A 21,232-nucleotide genomic window follows, 5' to 3' on the forward strand; every position below is an offset into this window, starting at 1 on the left:
AAAACAGGAAAGAAAGTAAAGTGTTGGTCCCTTCCTCTCTCCCTCTCCTCCTTGCTTTCTCTCTCCCTCTCCCTCTCTCCTCCTCTCTCCCATCTCTCTCCCTCTCTCTCCTCCTCCACTCACTCTCTCTCCCCGCAGCTCCGCTCCCTCTCCTCTCTCTCTGCCCTGTTCACACTCTCCCTCCTTCCCTCCCCCTCCTCGCTCTCGCTCTCTCCCACTCTCACTCTCTCCCTCCCTCTCTCTCTCTCTCCCTCTCCCTCTCCTGCTCACTCTCTACCTCTCCCTCTCCCTCTTTTTCTTATTCAATAGGGCAGCCAGCAGTGTGTTGTGGGCAGGTCCTTGAGGCTCATGGTTCACAGTGTTCTTGCTGAAGAGCGTTTGGCAGACACGCGTGTCTTTGTTTTGCCACTCTGAAAGCAGCAGCCCACGTGCTCTTTATCCACTTCATGTCTTTGAAAGGTCAGTTTCCGACAGCCTATGTGCCTGACACAGCACTGCTGCACAGCGCAGTGAGCATTCACCTGCTGGATCCCTGCCCATGGTAACAAGCTCTGTTATCCCAGTCAGGGAATGCCTGCTGCAGAGGCTGGGATGGCTCCTAATAACAGAGAATTTAATTACTATAGGAAACTATAAGAAACTATAGTGTTGCTCAGAATACACACATGCACAATCACACACAAAATCATACCCCCCCCCCCCCCCCCCCCCCCCCCCCCCCCAGCACCGGGCGTTTGGGGGGGGGTGGGGGGGAGTGAGGTGGGGGTAAGGAGAATGTGTGTATGGGGAAGGGGGGGGGGGGTGTGGGAAGGGGAAAGGCGCGATGTTGGGGGGTGGGCTGGGGGGGTGGGGGGTGGGTGAAGGGGTTGGGTGGGGGTGTGGGGGCCCCCCCCCCCCCCCCCCCCCCCCAAACATGCAGTCACTTAGACACACACATGCCTAAATACACACACACACACACACACACACGCTGTTGAAGCAGCGTGCCCCACATATAACAGTGTGTGTTTCTGATCAAGCAACGTGCCCCAGATATTTTCACAGGAACCCATAAAACACCTTGATAATTAGCATCCTTCAATGTTTTTTCTCACAGCGTCCTTTTGAAGTAGTCAGCTGACTTTTTTGAATAAGCAGCCAGCACAATGAAGCTGTGATCATTATTATTCCAAACCCTTTTTGAAGTGAATGTTATATTAAGAGGGCTGGGTGAAGGGCTGCATTGACAGGCCGCCCTCTTCACTTTCCATAGTGTGTAAAGGTTCCAATAGTGAATAATATTCAGTCCTTCAATAGGTATCTAACACCCCGTCACTGTGTGGGGACAATAAGGGAGTAGGCTTGGCATTCTTGCCAATGAGACTTCAATGAGGTCCCATCTGTTTGCGAATCCCACAGCGCTTTTAAATCAGGGGACCACCTAATTAATACTCTGCCATGGGTACTTCCAACGCTTACTTTGAAGTTACTTATATTAATCAGACATTCTGCAGTGCGCAGCCTTGATAGAAAGTGATCAGTTTTATTGTTCCACTAAACTACAAGTGTGAGTGTGTGTGTGTGTGTGTGTGTGCGTGTCTGTGTGTGTGCAAGGCAGGCTGGCTCGAATTCCTTCTTTACTATCGGCCCCTGTCTGCTTTGGATGAGTAAACTACAGAGAGGTATAAGCAGTCTAAGTGGAGGTGCAGCCTGAGTCACTTATGATGCTTTCATCCCTGCACTTTCAAGCCTCCTAGCTTTCATTTTCACATCAGCCCCAAGCTGTTTCACAAGACCTGGTTTCGGAGACGTTAAAGCTGGGGTAGCCCCATACCTTCTGGGGCAAAGTCTGCTGATCTCACCAGGGAAGGTGTTGGAGGAAATTCTGTGCCAGCTGCAGATGGGGGCCAAACCTGCAAAATGTGTAAAACCGTTTTGATCAGCAGCATTGTGTACTATTGCAAAACGTGAGCTAATGACTCTTCATTCTCGTCTTGTGCTTGTAGCAGGGAAGTTGCTCTGTGCGTGTTTCTCAATGTTTCCCCACGCTGCATGTGACATATTAACCCTCCTAGGTCTGCTCCCATCAGGGAGGCCCGTACGAGCCCGGGGCCAGCGAGTCTCTCTGGAATGTAACATCTATCTTTTTTTGTTTTTAGGAACCGTCCGACGAAGATCTGACAAAGATCCAAAAGGTAAGTAATCGATCTCGATTGAACGTTGTTTCCGGAGTGCATGTGAAGATGAAGACTGTGGTGTGCTCTCGCACTTCCTGTTCGTGTTTCCTGCAGCCAGGGAGGGAGAGCGTGTCTGTCGGGGTCCAGGACCTGCTGGCAAAGAAAAGAGCACGAAAACGCCTTCCTTGTTGATATTGATGTTCTGCACGGTTTCCTGTGTGAACTGCAGTAGACAAAGTGCTTTAATTAAATGTGGACAAATAACTACAGCCATGACCAAAGAATCTTAGGATTTGAGCCATTCATTTAAAAACAAAAAGCTAATGAGCATAATTTAGATCTTTTTACTTAACATCATGTAATTTGCTAGTGGTGTAACAACAGCTGCAGTGACGTGTTCGTCTGGAATACAAGCAAGCCCTTTGGAGCTTGCACAAAGTTTTCAATAGCAACAACCAAAGAAAACATACCGTCAGCCCTCTTTTGTCTCTTACACAATAACAGGTGTGTTTATTTTTTTGCTTGGATGGTGATGGCGGGGTTGCAAACTCTTATCTCGTGACACATAGGTATAGATGAGGACCCCGTTTTTTTCTATAATGTACTGTAAAATAAACAGCTGCCCCAACTTAGTAGGTCTCAGTTTGAATCTGCTATTAAGAATAGGCTATGTTTAGGCAGAAATAATGTGGACAGTAAGTTTTTTTATTTTATTTTTTAAATCTACTTGTTTTATTTTACCGGTAGCTTGGCATTCAACCAGACCTTTTCAGATAGAGCTCACGGGACATGATGCTTCTGTTTTAGTGAGTCACCACACTCTTTACAGTGTGATTGGTGTGGCAGGGTGATGACGCACAAAGTACTGACGCAAAACTGATTTTCACTTCTATTCAGCTGCCATTGTCCTTTTATTTTTGTTGTGCAGTCATGTCGTCGTTGGTACGATGACGAGGGCACCTGTGGAAGCGAGGAGAGCTTCTCAGTGTGGAATGAAAGAGAAAGCATCAGTAGTTTATCGTTATACATGTATATGTATTTTGCTTTGAAGCAATATATACATAATACCACAGTAGTGAGAGTTCCTCTAGAGGAAAGTGTACTTGATCTTTGACCCATTTACTCGTCGAGACCATATCTTTCAATTCAAACACAAAATGTCTCATTTTCAATCACTCAAAAACTCCTGCAGTACAGAAATGACGGATAACGACAGAACGTCTGTACAGCCCTGAAACACGATGTTTAAAAAAACCCAACTGTACTGCTGAGCGTCGCCTTCTATAATATTAGCATCACAAGGGTATCCATGTATCTCGTAGTTTATAACGTCAAAGAAACCCTAGGTGGAATTATTTTCCTATAACTCACTGAAGCCTGTGTATTTGTGTGTGTGTGTGTGTGTGTGTGTGTGTATGTAATCCAGAAAAAAGTACCATTTAGAAGCACTGTGTGGGAGAAGATTCATTCCTGTTGATATTCATACCCCACATGCATGCACATACCTGTGCATCTTACTGTGACCTGCCTCCCGGGTCTCCAGCAGCTTACAGTATGCAAATCAGACAGCTCTGTTGATCCTCCCAGCCCTAGCACTTTGCATATTCCAGTCACAGCACTATTTAACACTTCTGTTGTGTAACAGTCTCAGCCTTCCCACCTGAGTCTTGATTTATATGCTGCATTTCAACATTCAGGCTGGTTTGTATGCTTCAGTTTACGATGGTGGATTGAAGTTTTTTTAAGTTATCACAGTATTTTTTATTTATTTATAGTTGTATAAGGCATATGCATTAGTTTGTGATGAAATCATTCATTATTGTCCACTGTGTTTTATTCAATGCTTGATTTCCTTTAGGTTTCTGATATCTGGTACCTGGCACCTAAAAATGAAAATCAGTGCAAAATAGAAAACATGGCCTTCAGAATGATAATGCTCAATGCAGAACAGGGGTTCGCAACCTTTTTTTTTAATCCCCCCCCCCCCCCCCCCCCGCTAGTAATTATTATTATTTTGTTTTTTTAACTTGGGATGCCCCCCCCCTCTCGGTGTTATCTTCTTTGATATTTAGGGGGGGGGGGATGAAATCAACCAATCACAGTGAAGTATTTGCCAAAACAGATCACAGATCACAGATGCCATCCTCTGCAGATAAAACAGCAGCTAACTCCAGTGTTCAAAAATGTATTCTTTCTGAAAAATGTTGATGAATTTAACACTAGTTGCTCCAATGAAAATATTACCAAAATCACTACAAACTTATAAAAACACACTTTGTTCGTCTGTCATTAGCCAGCACGTCACCACAGGGCAGGGCTACCTGTGCAGGTATTTCTCAGCAGCAGGCATTTCCAGGGGAGCAGGTGCAGGTAGGCAGGCAGGAAGCTGCACCATTCCAGAGAGCAGGAAGAAGATGCCCCAGAGCTGCAGCAATGCCTGCAGTGCATCACCACATTCCTATTCAAATCACATGATGCCAGTCTGCAAACAAACGCTGTAGCTCCTGAATCCTACAGAGAATGTTGCTTTAAAAAGGTGCTGTGCACAGCACAAGAAGATATAGTTTTAACCTGGACAGTCCAGTTATACTCCTGTGTGTCCCATGCATCAAGAACTGCCTGCTTCCAGCACTGCATGCCTTCTTAAAACCAATGTAATCCACACCATCAGATGCAAAACTTAGAGCTGTAGATGCATGCAGGAGGCTATGCAGATTGAAGGCAAAGTGAATTATGTCCAGTAACTCTGTGCCTAAAACTTTCTCCAGCTTCAAACTGCCTTGACATTGTATTTACCTGTCCAGGTGCAAACCTCTTGACCATAGGGTAAACATCATCTAACAAGCTCAATGACATTCCCACCCTATTATACTCTATTTGGAACCCAATCAGATTGTGAGCCAAATCCATGACTGGTTTTGGACGTACTGTAGCTTCCATGCAGAGTACTGAACTGGCTGAACAGGTGAAAACATGTTTATAGTAAGACCTACATAGTCACATCATAGTATTGTCTGTTATATATGTATTTATATATAGATAGATAAAGAAAGCATCCTGGGTGAAGAGAGTTCTGTTTGCCCTTGTTATGAAATCGCAAGGCTTGGCTTTAAAGGCATAGCTGCAGTTGTGGTGCTGTTAGTAGGCTGGGCACACATCAAGAAACTTAAGCTGTTGGGTATTAATTAAATGGAATAATTACGCAACACAAAATAATGCAGCCCCTTGTTTTCCCTTGTTTGCACAATAAGAGTATCAGACAATAATACTCTGGCAGTGTTATTTAATAGAGAATATGATCAGACCAGTTTGATATTCAGCAAAGTTCCATCCATATTATGTTTAAGCCATCAGAACAGACCAGGCTTTGGGAATGAGGTCCAGTGTGGAGGCTGTGTGACACTTTGTGTCCACGTTCTGCCTTCCTGGTTTGGGATTTCTTCTTGTACAGGTCAGGTCATTTCGTTGTTGCTCAGCTGACAGCCTGGGGTTTCCCAGAGAGTTGAGAGCTGAGCTAATAACCTGAAACTCAAGACGTGGAAATTGAAACCAGTGACACAGATGGGAATCCTGCTTACTCCCAGGCTTGTTTAGAGAGTTGGTCAGTACAGTAGTCAGTGCTGCTGTTTGTTGGATACCATCTGTTTTCAGGTGTTGTAACTATAATAAGCAGTCAGAGCAGTTATCTATAGGGCCCTAGCCATGTTTTGTGTGCTACGTTTTCATGTTTTGTTTTTCACAATTCACATTTCTGTAGCGCCTTTCGTCACAAGGATCCCAAAACGCTTCCCGCCCAGAACCACTAAACCATTGCATTTAAAAGCAGTCTAATACAGAATTTGAATAAAACAGAAACTAAACAAGTCATTTATAAATGTGGTTTTAATTGTAAAATTCGGGAAAATCAAGATGAAAAGCTAGTCTGTAGAAACAGAACAATTAAGAGTCTAAAACACAAATTTTCTCAAATTGGAATTAATTTTATGTTGTGAAAGCATACTTAAATGACCATTAACACTCAAGTGTTGTTTGTGAATATAGGTTAGAGTAGTACATGCAGCCCTTTTACAATATTTGAGACCTTGTACATAGTGATCAGCTTTAGCTGGAGGGAAGAGTGATTTGCTTTATATGCAGATTTGCATATGCAATACACATACATATATGAATGATACAGCTGTATCTTGCACTTGCTTGCTTCACACTGTATGTTGAAGCCTGCTGGTTCTGGATGAGGTCCAGTCTGCTGGAAGCACAATCCAGTCCGAGCTTGTTGCTGGTTTTGCTGCTGCTGTGTTGGAAACCTGGCTCCAGGCCAGGCCAACGTGACTTTGCTGTTCCTGTTTCCCAAAAATCAATCGGAATAGTGTGGGCATTGACTTGATAGCTGTGCCACACATGACTATGCTGCAAGCTCATTGTGCTTCCCTGAGGGGGCCTGTGAATTCACACGCTGCTTGACAAAACAAGCCATCCAGTGAAGTGTGTTATCAGACAAGGAGAGACGATAATAAGATTGCATGTGTTTTCAGGAAAACGGCAGGCATTGTTGGCACTCACGATTGTTTACAAGCAGTAGTATCGCAGTTTTATCATATTTTTGATTCTTAACCCCAACCCATAGAAACTGTCCAGAGCTTTGTCTTTTCATTTTATTTGTATGTAAATAACCATGTGACTTTCTTACAGCCAGCATTGGCACCAAGCTCTCATTACACATCTAAGGGCATTTGAATTGATTCTAAAAATAAGTTATTTTGGAAGATGGTGTTTTTTTCATTTTCAAAACATCCTTCCCAGGACCTCGTGATTTCAAACAATGCTTTCACTTTGACCGATTTCCCAAGGAGCGTGTGGGAGTGGGCAGCGGGCCCAGGCTCGCGTGACTCTGACACCAGCTGATTGAAAGGTTTGCTCACGTGGCCTAGATCACTCAGAGTGGTCTTGGAGCACAAGCAGCTTCAGTGCACACATTGTTCAAGATGTATAGAGTTCTGCAGCATCCCGTCTGTTTTTTTTTTGTTTTTTTTTGTAGAATGACCACCCCCACAAATATAATGTCCTAAAAAAAGAACGAACAGCGTGATGAACTGACAATTTTTTTTTTAAATGAACCCAAATAGAAAAAGTCCATTACAGTAAGACTTAAAACATAACCCATTCCACAGGCTAATCATTGATGGTTGATCCCATGCTTTGACAGATCAGCGTATGGCTCAGCACCACCACATTTTGAGGTTAATTTTTACTCAAGTAATATAGTCTACTGTTTACTTCAACAGTCTTCCATAGATCAGCCTTCGGGGTACTTTATCAGAAAGAAAGCAGATGTGGTTGACAGTCCAGTTTGTTAAATTTCCCTATGCTGCAGTAGTTTCAGCTTCTTCCTGTCTGCGGGTTAAACACGCATGCCGCACCTTCCCAAAGCAACTCCTGCTTGAAAAACACCGTTCCCACGAGCCTGGTTCTTCTGTAACCAAGACCTACCACTGCATTCAAGGGAAGATTGTATTACATTTATTCTGTTTGTCCCTTAGGTATGTGGCCTTAAAATACACAGTTGTCCCTCCAAATAGTGGAAAATCTTTTCAGTACATGCTTCTAGCCACAAGCTGAATAGTTTGTAGAATAAGATGACTACACAGAGAACAAACCTCTTGCACACTAAATATCTTGGTATCTCTGAGTAGCTCACCTTGCTTTTAATGATCTGTCACCCCCACAAGTTCTGTTTCCCTGCTACACTTCCTATTGACTCCCTGTATGGAGTGACTGGGTGGAATATCTCTTCATGGTGTGGCGCACCGTGGCACTTAAGATGGCTTGTTTTTTACTATCTTATCTATAGATTTAAAGGTGGGTCGAGTTTTGGGATTTTTACTGAGCAAGAGGGTAGTAAAATAGGGCAACAAAAGCCCCCTATAGTCTAGCTGCAGGATATCATAGTTGTTGCCAGATAAATGCTATAAATTAAGGTACTTTTGTTGGAGTTTAAAACTAAAAGCCCAGAATGGCCCCCTTTTCAATATTTATAGTACTGTAAAACATACAAGAAATCCCCTAATAGTAGCAGCACACTGTTGGAATCCCTTTCAGTGTGATTCTTTCCCTTGTGGGTTTCCCCAAGGACTTTTCTGCATCGCCTTCAGCTAAAGACTCCCATTCCTGGGTACAAACCACATAGTGTGAGCTCTGTCTGGCTGGCGTTGATGCAGTGCTGCCCAGTGCTGGAGCAGGCTATGTGTGTCTGTGGTTCACTAGCAGGTAAGTCCAGCTCCTCTGCTTTGCTACACGTTGGTTGTTTCCTCAAAGCTTTTGATCCTCTCAAGCATTGAGGGTTTTAATTTTGTTTTTTTTTGCAAGCCTATTGAAGTCATGCCATTCCCTGTTCTCAGCAGACACAGCTAGAGATTGACATTACCCCACAGGCACCTCTCTCCTTCTTATAAATAGCCACTAGCCCCTGATGCATGTTGACCCTGTAAAACAGTTGCTGTGTAAAGAGACTTGGGTCTCCACAGGCTGCTACAAATAGGTTTCATTGTATCGAGTAGCAGTGGAGGGAGGCTGGGGGGTAAAAGACTCCAGTCAAACCTCCCAAGGGCAATAAACAAGACCTACAAATATTTCAGCGCCACTAATAAACGGTTCAAGGTCCTTTTGTGCACTTGAGTTGCTTTTCCTGTATAGCGTTATGGGGTTAGGGATTCAAATGCAATACCTTTTTCAAATTTCTGTTTTGATTTCTGGTCTAATGCAAGTCTTGTGTAACCTCCTACTGCTGCAAGTCATCACAAGAGCATGTCCGTCTCACAGAGTGACGTACTGCATTGGCCGGTTTCGAGGGGAGGGAGGAAAAACTTTTGTTCCCACAGAGTAATGTAAACAAGGTGGACTGTCAACAAACGCTGCTTTCTGGTAAAGTGAAAAATAATTATATTCATATATGTAAAAAAGGCATTAACTTGTGTATCATACTATGTCTTTAAATAAAAAAAGGAACGTTGAACAGTGTGATGATGACTAAGAAAAGGGTAGATTTCCTCCAGCGTCACAATAGATTATTTGCCTGGTGGACATGCCTGACACAGCACATGTGAAAGTGGAGCTCTGGCTGGCTTGGTTTCCAGTGAAACTCCCAGGACTGTGTAAAGCAATAGTAGTTTTCATGAAGTCGTTAACAATACAGTCCCTTTTTTTTGTATATATTGTAAAAGCGTAGTGTAAATGTAGACTACCACATCTAAGCACAGAGGAGCATAGTATAGTATAACACTGTCAAGGTGGCTCTGTGCATGTCTGTGGTGTAAATCTGTACCAAGGACCATACTTCAGGGACTCAAGCCAATGGACTAGCCCGTTCCAGATGAGTTAGCTGTCACCTGTCTTCCAGGAGCCACAGGGTCTTGTATGTAACAGTAAAGCCCACCTCTCTCATGATCTATAGCTGGCTGTCACCCTGGTGTGATCATAGCTTATGGTTTACAGTGAGGGACAATGATCTCAGCTACGGAGCTCACATGACTGCATGCATCTTACTAACAAACCCCCCCCCCCCCCCCCCCCCCCCACACACACACAACACACACACACACACACACACACCACACACACTCCTCCCCACAGCCTTTCCAATACAGAACAGCTAAGCAGGCTGTGGATTGTAGCGCTGGGGTGCTGAGCAGTGTAATATAAAGCCTTTGCAACCCTGATGTCACTATCTTATTATATCTTATTTCCATGTGCTGAGCTCAGCTGCTCAGCATTTCAGATCAGGAGACTGTTTGTCAGCGGAGTTGATGTCATGTGGGGTGGAGCCACAGGATCCACAGCCCCATTGTTGTTTGAGGGGCCTTGCCCTCCCCTGGTGGGACATTTCACTCAGAAGAAAGTTTTCCTTTTTAGGTCAGAAAAAAACAAGCAACAGGATTTTCGTTATATCTTTTTTTTCTGAAGGTATTGGGTTCTTTTAATCAGTAAAGAGGCTGTTCTCTATCCTGTCCTGCACACATGAGCTTCAACAGAGGGGCAAAAACACACATGGAGAATAGAGATGACAGTAAAACAGATCACTAGATTAAAGTCTACAATATACTATTTATTTTTAACTCTATTACCACGCCAAAGAAATCTAAACAAATTAGATTAAGTATTCATGTCAGACACAGTCGTAGAATGACTGCTCTGCTGGGAACCTCATTGCCTGATAAGGTTACTATAATGTGGGGTGTCCAGGTGGATTGCTGTTATTTTAAAATGTACAAATATAAGTGAACATGCTTGACAGGGCATTTGACAGAAACAAAAAGTCTTCTGCTGTGTTACTTTATAAAGACTGTAAACGATGTGCATTTTGACTGAGCTCAAGCCAGGCCATGTGACTTGTGCTGCCAGGAAACACTGCCTTAAGCAGCAAGAGGAAGTGACATCCCTTTCTTATGGAGGGGTGCAATTATGAGCCACCTTGTATTTTCTGGGACCGGGTGCTTTTTCACCCTGTGAGCTTGGGTAGGAGCCCCTACTTGGCAGTTGCAGAGCGGGCTCATGGCAACGGTGATGCTGAGAGCACTGGAGTGTGGTGATGGCAGGAATGCTGCTGTACTGTGAAGCCCTCGCAGGAGGAAATTGCTGGGATTCTACGCGGGGGCAGGGAATGCAAGCAAATAATGTAGCAGGAAATGAGCAGTGCACAGCACCCCTGACTGAGATAAAGACGTAGAGCACTGCTGACAGCAGCAGGAGGCAGTGTGGTCTGCAGGGGCTACAGGGACACAACATGAGGCAATGAATAGAATGCAGGGCTTCCAAAGGCAGCCAGGACAACAGTGAGTGCAAGCCTTTGTTCTGGAGCCTTAAATCACCATGCCATAATCTTACATAATGGTTCTAATTGCTTCAGGGAAGTTGGGGTGGAGGCTATTCTTTGAAATATCAGCACTTTTATCAAAGTCGGTCACATGTCCTGTCTTGTCCATCCTGATGCAGATTTTGTATATGACAGCGGTGCCTTAACATCTGCATAACAAATGATTCAGTCATGCAGGAGACAACGCATTTGCACGCAAGTGTATGCTACATGTTGTACGTTTCTGCTCGCCGTTGGATCTGGCCAGGGCAAGGTGGTAGAAGGTAGGTTTTCCAGTGAATACACTGAAGCACCCAGTATAAAAGGTGCTCAGTACAGGCATTACTCCCTGGTTGTTAGCGAGCTGCATGTCAAAACTGGATATAAGCAGGAGCTTCAAAGACCCTGTTCACATCATTGGCAGACTGTAAGGAAATGAGCTCAGAGATGAGACAGACGCTGCTGTGCTAACTCAGGCAATTATCCACACACCCTGCCACAGGGACTGCAAGATCCTGTTCTGTCTGCAGCAGCTACTGAGTAGTAAAACAATGCTTCACAGTAAGCTATAATACCAGATTACTGGCACATTCAGTATGTAAACACACACAATTCTTTTCACAGCACTACTTGCTGCTGGAGCATGTAAATCAGGGTTGTTACTGCAGTAATATTTCTGTATCTTGGGTTCAGTTTTAATACAGTAGTCCCTCGGTAGAACATGCTTAAAGGGAGACATGGAAAATAACCGTTATACTGAGGAGGCGTTAGACTAAAAGCATATGCTTTTCTTGCCATGCACGTTCCCATACTTAATGTGTTGCCTGATTCCATTTATTGAACACTGCAGCAAACAGCCTGCATAAGAAATAAAACAAAAATAAAAGTACTGTACTGTATAACTTCAATATTAAATGCTAAATTGGTATAAAAATATACATTTAAACGTAATACAGCAGAAGAAATGAATGCAAAGTACAGCACATTGTATTCGGTGCTGTACTGAATAGTGCAAACTGTTACATATAAAATGTATTGTCTGTCTGGCTTGCATATGTGGCTTACTGAAGCTGTGTTTTTGCGGTCCTTTTTTTAAGTAACCAAGTAGTTTGCACATTAGTTGATGAGTTGCATGCAAGCTCTCTGGTTCTCCGTTTGCTTACTGCATCGGACACGAGGAAGAGCATGGCGCAGCACATCAAATACGAGAGCCAGTTAGTGCTCAGCTGCTTTTATGCTCATTAGAGCAAGAGAAATGGGGAATAGCAAGTACATTACAATAGAAGACAGTCCACAGAAAGCAACTTTTTAACCTTGTAAAACCAAATTGGGAGGCAAATGAATCACATGCATTATAGCCGAGGGTGCGTTTAATTTACAGAGGGATTACTGCACTAAGTTAAGTTTTGCTCCACTTTAGCAACATCTCCTGCTTACATGTGAGCTGCTGCCTACTACTTTTGTAAATATGTCATTTTTTAAAATCCATTTAGACTTTGCACTGGAGAAAAACCTTATAAATCTGACCCTGTAACTTTTCAATACTACCGCACAGAACCCCATTGCGGTCCCCTTTTTATGGAATCATTGCACAGCATACTACTGAATTGCAAAGATACTGTGCTCCAAATACTGTAGCATTTCAGAAGCCCTGTCATCTCAGGCTGCTTTTCTCCCTGCTCCTTGTGAAACAGTCACATGCCGTAATTAAACCAGCTTTGTTTCCACTGCTGTTTCACTTCTCTGTTGCACAGGAACTCTACGCCATGGAGCTCAGCAGACAGAAAGGCCGCTCTAGTAACACCTCTGAGATTCTGGGAAATGCGGGCTTACAAGCCTCAAGAGCAGGGCAGTAAGAAGGAAGCAATACAAATATTTTTACAGACTCAGGGTGACTCCACACTTTCCCAAGCTGGAAATAATTAACATGCGCACGTCAGCTGCCTGACCACCTCTGATAGTGTGGTTTGTATTCCATTGAGAATGTTACTTCTACGCTGTTGTGCATTATTTATCCACATAAAAAGTAAAGATTGCTTTAAATCGGGGTTTTCAGTCTGCTGAAGTTAATATTATAGCATGCATTTAGCGTGCACTTTGCACCGTTGTCCTAGAAGTTAAACTTTAAATGGTTGGTTTCACAGATCCCAAATAGATGCGAGCAAGATAGTAGAGATTAGTGTCAACCAGTGTGAAACCAGCCTTATGTGTTACAAAACTGACAACAAACACGATATTGCTTGAAGTTTGCATCAGTACATGAAACTCCTATTTTCTCCACCACTCTTTACCTAGTCAGGCCTGCTTGTAGGCTGTCTAAAAGAGGTGATTGTCATCATCAGAGCCTACAGAGAGGCAGTGCTGATAAGTAAGTGGCCTTTATTTCATCTTTGACTGGATTTCTATGTGCTTTTTTATTTGATCTGTCAGCATTTGTATGCAGAATTTGTATAAACCCTATTTTGAGATAAAGGGTGCACAGACAAGCCATTACTGAAAGTGACTCTTGGTAAAATGATACAGCTGTTACAAATCAGAGGTCACAATCCCTGCATTTGCAAAGCAGTGTGACAATCAATGCAGAGATCCAGTAATCCAAATTAACCCTGGAGAAATCCTCAGCTTGCTGGAAAAGTCAAGGAGCTAACTGGCTCTTGAACTGGGCAAGGAGTCTTCTCCAAGCCTACGTCAAAAACACAAGCCTCTCCACAGATAGAAATGTCAAGCCTTCACAGCGCAGACTGCAGTGTTCCAGACGGGAGGATTCCTGTGTCCTCGGTCACCGCTTATGAAAGACACACGAGTCCCTTAATTACTGGATTGCAGCAGCAGTTGTAGGCCAGGATACTGATGCTTTGACTAGTCCAGCGCTTACTATTATGAGTTTGTTGGTTACATTTTTATGCTCGCCGTTTACGCTTTGGATGCAAAATAAATTGGTTTTACTTGCAAACCAACATTTGTCTTTTCCATTCTAGTTTGGTGCTCGTTTTGCAACGTTAAAGCTGCAGTGATCCACTCATGTAAAATTCCTTGCTGTCTTTTTTTAACTACAGCTATGGCCAAAAGTTTTTCAACACCCTATATAATGAACTAATTTTGCTTCATAAATGTGAGAGAAACCTGCTGAATAATGTTACGTTAACGTATTGAATACATACTGCTATGGTGATGCAAAACTTTTGACCATAGCTGTGTGTTCCTTTATAGTTTAGATGTCTCTGTATTGCAGTCTCCCCAAATTTCCCAACTTGCTTGTTTTGTTGTTGTTATAAGACATAACAACCTTCTTAACAATGTAGAAGCTTAAACAAGACACCAACACATATGCATGTATTGCAGCTGAGAAATAGATTAGTAAATATAGTTTAGATATGTGGATGCAGCCCTTGTTCTCAAGGTACACGCTCAGTAGAAGAGAAGGGTTTCTTATCTGGGAATTTTCCAGCTGCAGGGGTGGCTGATTTCAAACAAGTCTTTTCCCTCCTTTAAGGAAAGAAAAGAATCCAAATGTTAGAAAGTGGATTTCAAACACAACCGGTGCTCATGGCAACTGTAACCAGCTCTGCAATTCAATCCACCCTCTCTCCTGCCTGGAAGCATGTCTGTGTGTGTGTGAGTTCAGAAAAATATTATATAAATGTCAACCAAGGGGCCAGCTGTGCTAGCAGCTCTGGTGAAAAGGAATAAACATTTAAAAGGGGTGCAGCACTAGATCACAAATCTTAAATGTCGATTATCAGATCCTTAATCTGGTGCAGTTTATTAGAGTTTAGAATATATATTTTAATGCACGTTTATGGTTTGGACAGGCACCTACTGTACAGCTATTGTTATATATATATATATATATATATATATATATATATATATATATATATATATATATATATATATATATATTATATATATATATTATTGCATTGGTTCCATTTCCAAGCACACTGAGCAATGGAGGCGGTCTCTTATGAGGCCTGAGTTTCTAGGAAAAGCTGTGGAGAAGGCGAAGGTTCAGGACTTAACTAAAAACTGCTGTCTGTTTGACTCAGGAAACTGACAGACATGCTGCAGTCTGCAGTTGCTCAAATAATCAGCCCTTTGGAAACTTTTTTTTTTTTTTTTCAGTTGATGCTTTCATTGGTTTGTGCACCTTTTTCTGCAGAGGGGCACATGGTCTGCTGTTTTCTTTCGGTTGGTTTCTAGGGTTTCCTAGTTTTCTGGTTGGGTTGGTCTTAACAGAGGGTGAGTGTTGGCAATACACAAGGCTTGTCCTTCAAAACCGTTTAAAACTCGGTGAAGGTTGATAGCAATAGGGGAACCACTGTGATTAATATACAGATTATAGGAAACTATGCCTTTGATTAGCCTTTGTTTAGTTGTTTTCTATTTAGATCAACTGCTGGAATACTGTAATCTCTGTCATGTGTTTCAGGACAAAAGCTCGAAGAGGAGATGGGCTTTAATTGCTCTAGAATAATAGTTCAGTATTTATAAAATAAAATACACTTTCCCCATTTGAGATTTGTTGTTCTGGAAAAAAGAACATTTTCTCTCCAGGTTATTACTGAAGTTGCTATGTTCAGATTAGTATTTAGAAATGCTTCAGCATTGTGAAAGCAGGCAGGAGCTCTCCACAGGACTCCCAAGCATCTCCAATGACTGCAAACACTTTTTGTGATGACCCCTAAAATGTGTGAGCCTTTGATCCAGCTCATCCTGCCCTGGTTCTTTTAAAAAGAAGAGCCGATGATAACTTTAAAATGAAAGGGCAGTGTTTTATTCCATGCAGTAGAATTAGCAGGCTAGCAGTAGCTTACTTCTTCAATCCCAAACAAACAACCAGCTCATCAGACAGCAATCAATCCAAAAATCGTTATAAAACTCTATCACCGGATTTGTCACAATACAGTGCGATACTGACTAGAGTAAACACACTTTCTACATACTGCAATGCTGTGTTTAAATCATACTCATTCATATTACTATACAGTGTATATATGTTATACAGATAATAAATCTGTGTCACAGAAGTAGACCAGAATGAGGGACATCATTTTTCCCCACCTCTATATGGGTTGTTTTTTTTCCAGTCTGATACGTTACCGAAGCTGTCAAAAGAGACTTTCCGTTACAATGTATGGAGACAGTCTCATTAAAAACAGCAAACACAGCACAATGATGATGATGCTAACACTGCAGATTCACAGTATGCAGCAGAGAAGATGTTGGGGGAATGGAACGGAGTATTGTTCAGTGGATAATGGAGCTGGAAAGCACTCTACCTTGCCAACAATAACAGGTGGGGTGGCAGCACAATAGGGAAGGGTTTCCGCCAGCATCCTTTCAATCGCTGAGGCCCTTCGTGTCGGGTCTCGTTAGTGACAATAACAAAATAAAAAATTGAGACAAATAGAACAGATTTTTGGAGACAGATTTATTAAACTTTTGCTCCGATCCAAACAGACTTGTTTCTCTTGTAAATACACCTGCACACAGTATAGTGAGGTCAACACAGGACAACCTACTTGTTCACAATCCTGTTATCTGTAGTTTAATATTAATACTACAAGGCTATAGAGCTATGTGTCAGAGGACCCTTGTGTTAAATCACTGTGCAAAAGCCAGTACGTTGTGCATGCTTTACACTGCAGCGTAAAATCTGATCCCTGTTTTATGTTTGTGCTCTCTGTTGTGTGAGAGATACACAGGTTCATTATGTATCCAGGCCACAGACACTTGTTATCTCCTGCAGTTAACCTCCTTGATCTCTGAAAGGCACTTATCTAACACTGCAAAGGGGAGATGCAATGTTCCCGCCACTGATTAATTACATTCAGCTCGTCTTGCTGCTGGCACAGAGGTCATAACCACGAGAACAGGAGCGCACGGGGCTGTGTGTGCTTCTCTTAGAGCAGCCTGTTTGTGCCGCTTTCTGAGGCATGGCGTCGTGAGCTAGTTCACTATGTACCACTGCGTAGGGCTGGTTATACGTTGTCCAGTTTACATCAGTGGGCTGCCAGGTCCACACCCAGGCCTCAGAACTTTTATTGTCAGTACCTGTGTTTCTCAGAAGCAGCATCCCGTTCCTGTCTGTACACCAACAAGGCTTGCATTAGCATCCACACCATAAGAACATCTCGCTGGGTTGGGACATCTTTACAGGTGTGAATCACGATAGCTGTAAAAGTCTTGATGGGATACTTGTATGATTCATAACACTGTATAACAAAAAAAATAATTTTTTTTGTTCCTGGGTAGTAAGTGTTATTTCCTAATTGCTTATGCCTCAAAACTGTAGAACATGGCTATTATTCCCCACAAACTTTGCTTTTGTGACCAGGACAGTGATATTTCAAAATATCTCTATTTCCAATGGGAAAATGGGCAAATGTGTATCTTTTCGTTCACATAAAGTCAGAAAAAAACAACATATGAATCCAAATTAACATGTATTTATACTAAAGTAATACAAAGATGAATACAAAAGATTTAGAAGTGAGTAGTTTTTCGAGATTTACAATTATACTGTAAATACAGTATAATTGTAAATCTCGAAAAACTACTCACTTCTAAATCTTTTGTAGTTATAAACAAAGTGATCCTGTTTATTTGAAGCTTTGTAACAATCGTGTTTTTTTTTTTTTTTTTTTTTTCCCTCTTATTAGAACTTGGCACTGGGGTGAGTGCTTATAAATATGGGCTGCTGTGTTTTTTTCCTTCATTTTTAAAAAAATGTGTGGGTTTTAAAGTGCACCCAGCCTATTAGGGCTCCCCTCGCTTTCTTTGCCTGACAGAGAGACTCCCTTTCCAGTTGGAACTCCATTTAAAGTAATTGTAGCTAAAAAAAAAAAATCCATACATCTTTTGCATTTCCATTCACTACATATGTTAGGTCTCCAATGTGCAGTTTTGAAAGAAACACGTTTCACAACAAGCATGGGTTCTCATTTTAAAACTCTTCCTACACTTGGTTAATGAGATTTCTGTTTGCAAGCCTTGCTTTTAGCGACTGCCACACATCCTTGGCCACTACTCCAGTGTGTTAGAATAAACAGAGTTGTGTTACAAGATATACGGTAGGGGGCTGATGTGCCTGTTGCAGATACAAAGGAGAGCCCTGATGCTGCGAGTTCTTGGTAAAGGCAGAATGACTATGAAGCATAATGAGAGACTGTCTAGTAGGTTGACAGTGCATCATTACGCAATATTGGCACAGCTCTGTACAGTTAAAAAGATATTGTCTGATTGGTAAATGGCTCCTCCAGACATGAACAAACTTCAAAAAACCAAACAAAAGATCTATGTTTAGCCGTTGGGTGTGTGCAGAAGAAAGATGAACATCAAACCCTTTGTTTATCGCATAATAATAAAAAAGTGCATCGGGGTACAGCAGGAAACCGCACCAACATAGGCGCACAATTGCATCATTACAGGTCCATTACAGCAAATAAGTCTGAATTAAAATCATAAGACGTCCAGGGGAAAAAATTGGCAGCATTCAGGTACCCAGCTACTCTGTAAACACAAAGCTGCCACTGTATTGTAAACTTATACAAGTTTATAAATAGTTTTGAAGAGATTAATTGAATCTGGAATAGAAGGTCTGCCAAAACACTACAATAATGCATGCATTTAACCAGGCATGGGCAGTTCTCTGTGTCAAGTCCAATGCATCGTACTGACATTGGGGTTTTCGTCCTACAGTATAACCTCAAAGTTATGGAAACATAGGAAATCACTGATGTTAATTAGACTTAAAGGGTACATAAGAACTTTTGAATTGCATTGCCTGCCTCAAGATGGCTTCCCATGTACCTGCATGGACCTCTCAGAACTACAGTTATCCGGATTAATCTTTGGTGCTGCTTGCTGTATATCTGTCTTAGTTACGCTGACTTTCTTTCTGTCTCTAGTGTTTTCTCTACCGCTGGAGCCTGGAACTGATGGCAGAGAATGTCAACAAATAATAATATAGCACAGGCCAGGAAGCTGGTGGAGCAACTCCGCATTGAAGCAGGGACTGAGCGCATCAAGGTGAGGGGACTGTGAGAGCAGGGTTCCCCAATCACAGTGCATACAAACCAATCATACACCACCTGCATTGGAGCTAGCCAATCATACACCACCTACATCGGAGCTAGTCAGTCGTACAACACCTGCATTGGAGCTAGCCAATCCTACACCACCTGTATCGTAACTAGCCAATCCTGCACCACCTGCATAGGAGCTAGCCAATCATACACCACCGGCATCGGAGCTAGCCAATCATACAACACTGGCATCGGAACTAGCCAATCATACACCACCTGCATCAGAGCTAGCCAAGGCATATATAGGAAAGGGGTTATCAGATCTTTACACAGGTAAAATCCACTGGCTTGTTCAGAGCATGTCTGTGTTTAAGTTTGATTAAACAGAGCCAAAGAAACAGGAACAAAGACCGGCATAAAAGCCATGTATGTATGTATGTATGCATGTATGTATGTATTTATTTATTTATTTATTTTTTAATCCACCCCAGAATTTGTTCCCCTCTCCTTTTACGGATCGAGGTTTTGGTTCATCTCAGAGTTTGTTAATCCTAATCCATTTTTTTAATAATTGCATGTTAAATGCTTTTTAATGAAATGGAATACGACCTTTGGAGCACCATTGTGAAGAAAGTACATTTTCAGTATGTTACGTCTAAAACCAGTAAGATGCTGCCCCTCGGAATAATACTGTAACAGCTCTTTCCTCCATCTACGCTGTTTTATTCCTCTTAGAAAATGTGTCTTTGCTTCTAAATGTGGCCCCCAGTTATAGCACTGGCACTCAGGAGTGAAGGGTGAGCTGTGGAAGCGCGGCTCCAATCCCACTCGAGGTGAGCTGCCGATCTTTAAGGGGACCCAGGCACTGCCGTTTGCATTCTTTCAGGGTTAGGGAACAATCGATAGGTGACAAAGCAGTACGTTGGCTTGAGAGCAGGTCAGTGTGTTGCTGTTCGAATTGCATTGAGAAACTAACGGGCTGCTCTTATGATTGGCCCAGGTGTCGAAGGCGGCAGCGGACCTGATGAATTACTGCGAGCAGCACGCTCGTAACGACCCCCTGCTGGTAGGCGTGCCCACCTCCGAAAACCCCTTCAAGGACAAGAAGCCTTGCATCATCCTATAGCTCCGCCCCTGGCCACGCCCCCCGCAGCGGGCTCTGGGGATCTCCAATCAAGACCAACTTCAGCAACAACACAAGTCATTGGACGAGGGGAAAATATCAAAATATCACTTAATGTTGAGTTTCAATAGGGGGAATCTAAACACACACACAAATATAAAAAAAAAAAATACATTTTGCTGAAAAGGTGAAGGTGTGTTTTGGGAAATCAAATGAGTTAATGTTAGTGTTCGTAAAGGATAAATAAAAAGTGGGTGGGTCATTTTTCTTTTTTAAAGTGAAAATACTCAGATAGTCAGTGATTTTTCAGCAGGGGGCGGTGCTGATTCTGGAAGTCGTTTCATTACGATCAGGGTCGTGCGGGGGAAGAACCCTCCTTATTGCAGAGCTAGTTGGATCAGATTATGATTTGGTTGCTTCGCATTCAGTTCTTTTCTCCGTTAGTTTGTTTTGCACGTAGCTTTTTTTGTGAGAGTGTATTGCCAAACTGTCGAAGATGCAGCATCCCTTTTTAAAAGGAGCTTGAGAGAGCGGAAACACTTTGCAGTGTGTGCCTCTGGAAGTCACAGCGCATTCGCAGCTCCATTGTTCTAAAGAGTCACACACTAATTCACAATGGACTCAACCCCTTTCTTAGATACATGTGGTAATAATAATGATGATCGTCCCTAAGAGAAAAACTTAAAAACCTGAACTGACTCGACGAGGTGCTTTCTGTAAAGTGCTGCCTGTATTGTAACACATCTATCTTGTGAGGGATGAAACTCTGGGGTTAGTTTTATACTTGACTAGTTTTTTAGTTGTTGGATGTAGCACAGCAAAATCCGCATTCATCTTAATCAATATTATGCTGTTTTTGTTATCCTATTGACCGAAGCAGATGGTAGCCTCTAGTCCTGTTGTTTTATACTGGATTTATATGTATTTTTAAGCAGTATTTGAACCCCCCCCCCCCCCCCCCACCAAACTGATTCACACACACACACACACACACAAAGTGCAATTCAGTGCTGAGTTCATTTCACAGTCTGAAACCTTTCCCCTCTGGTCTGCCATTCCAGTTCCAGACCAAATCAAA

The 21,232-nt window shown here is 42.5% G+C and overlaps 1 protein-coding gene across 1 annotated transcript; it reads left to right on the top strand.

Moving 5' to 3' along the window:
- Positions 1-2,071: 2,071 nt before the first annotated feature.
- LOC121301457 (guanine nucleotide-binding protein G(I)/G(S)/G(O) subunit gamma-7) lies at positions 2,072-20,504 on the top strand. Its single transcript, XM_041230879.1, has 3 exons — positions 2,072-2,174; positions 18,915-19,035; positions 20,032-20,504. Exons 2-3 carry the CDS (start codon positions 18,955-18,957, stop codon positions 20,155-20,157), a joined length of 207 nt encoding a protein of 68 aa, XP_041086813.1. The 5' UTR covers positions 2,072-2,174; positions 18,915-18,954; the 3' UTR covers positions 20,158-20,504.
- The last annotated feature ends 728 nt before the right edge of the window (positions 20,505-21,232 follow it).

This window comes from Polyodon spathula, chromosome 27, assembly GCF_017654505.1.
Source record: "Polyodon spathula isolate WHYD16114869_AA chromosome 27, ASM1765450v1, whole genome shotgun sequence".
In the NCBI taxonomy this organism is placed as follows: Eukaryota; Metazoa; Chordata; class Actinopteri; order Acipenseriformes; family Polyodontidae; genus Polyodon; species Polyodon spathula.

Excerpts from the sequence above, each read along its gene's own strand:
- LOC121301457 (XM_041230879.1), top strand. The coding sequence starts at position 18,955 with ATGTCAACAAATAATAATATAGCACAGGCCAGGAAGCTGGTGGAGCAA. Across the intron at positions 19,036-20,031 it reads CAGGGACTGAGCGCATCAAG|GTGTCGAAGGCGGCAGCGGA; the intron begins GTGAGGGGACTG and ends TGATTGGCCCAG.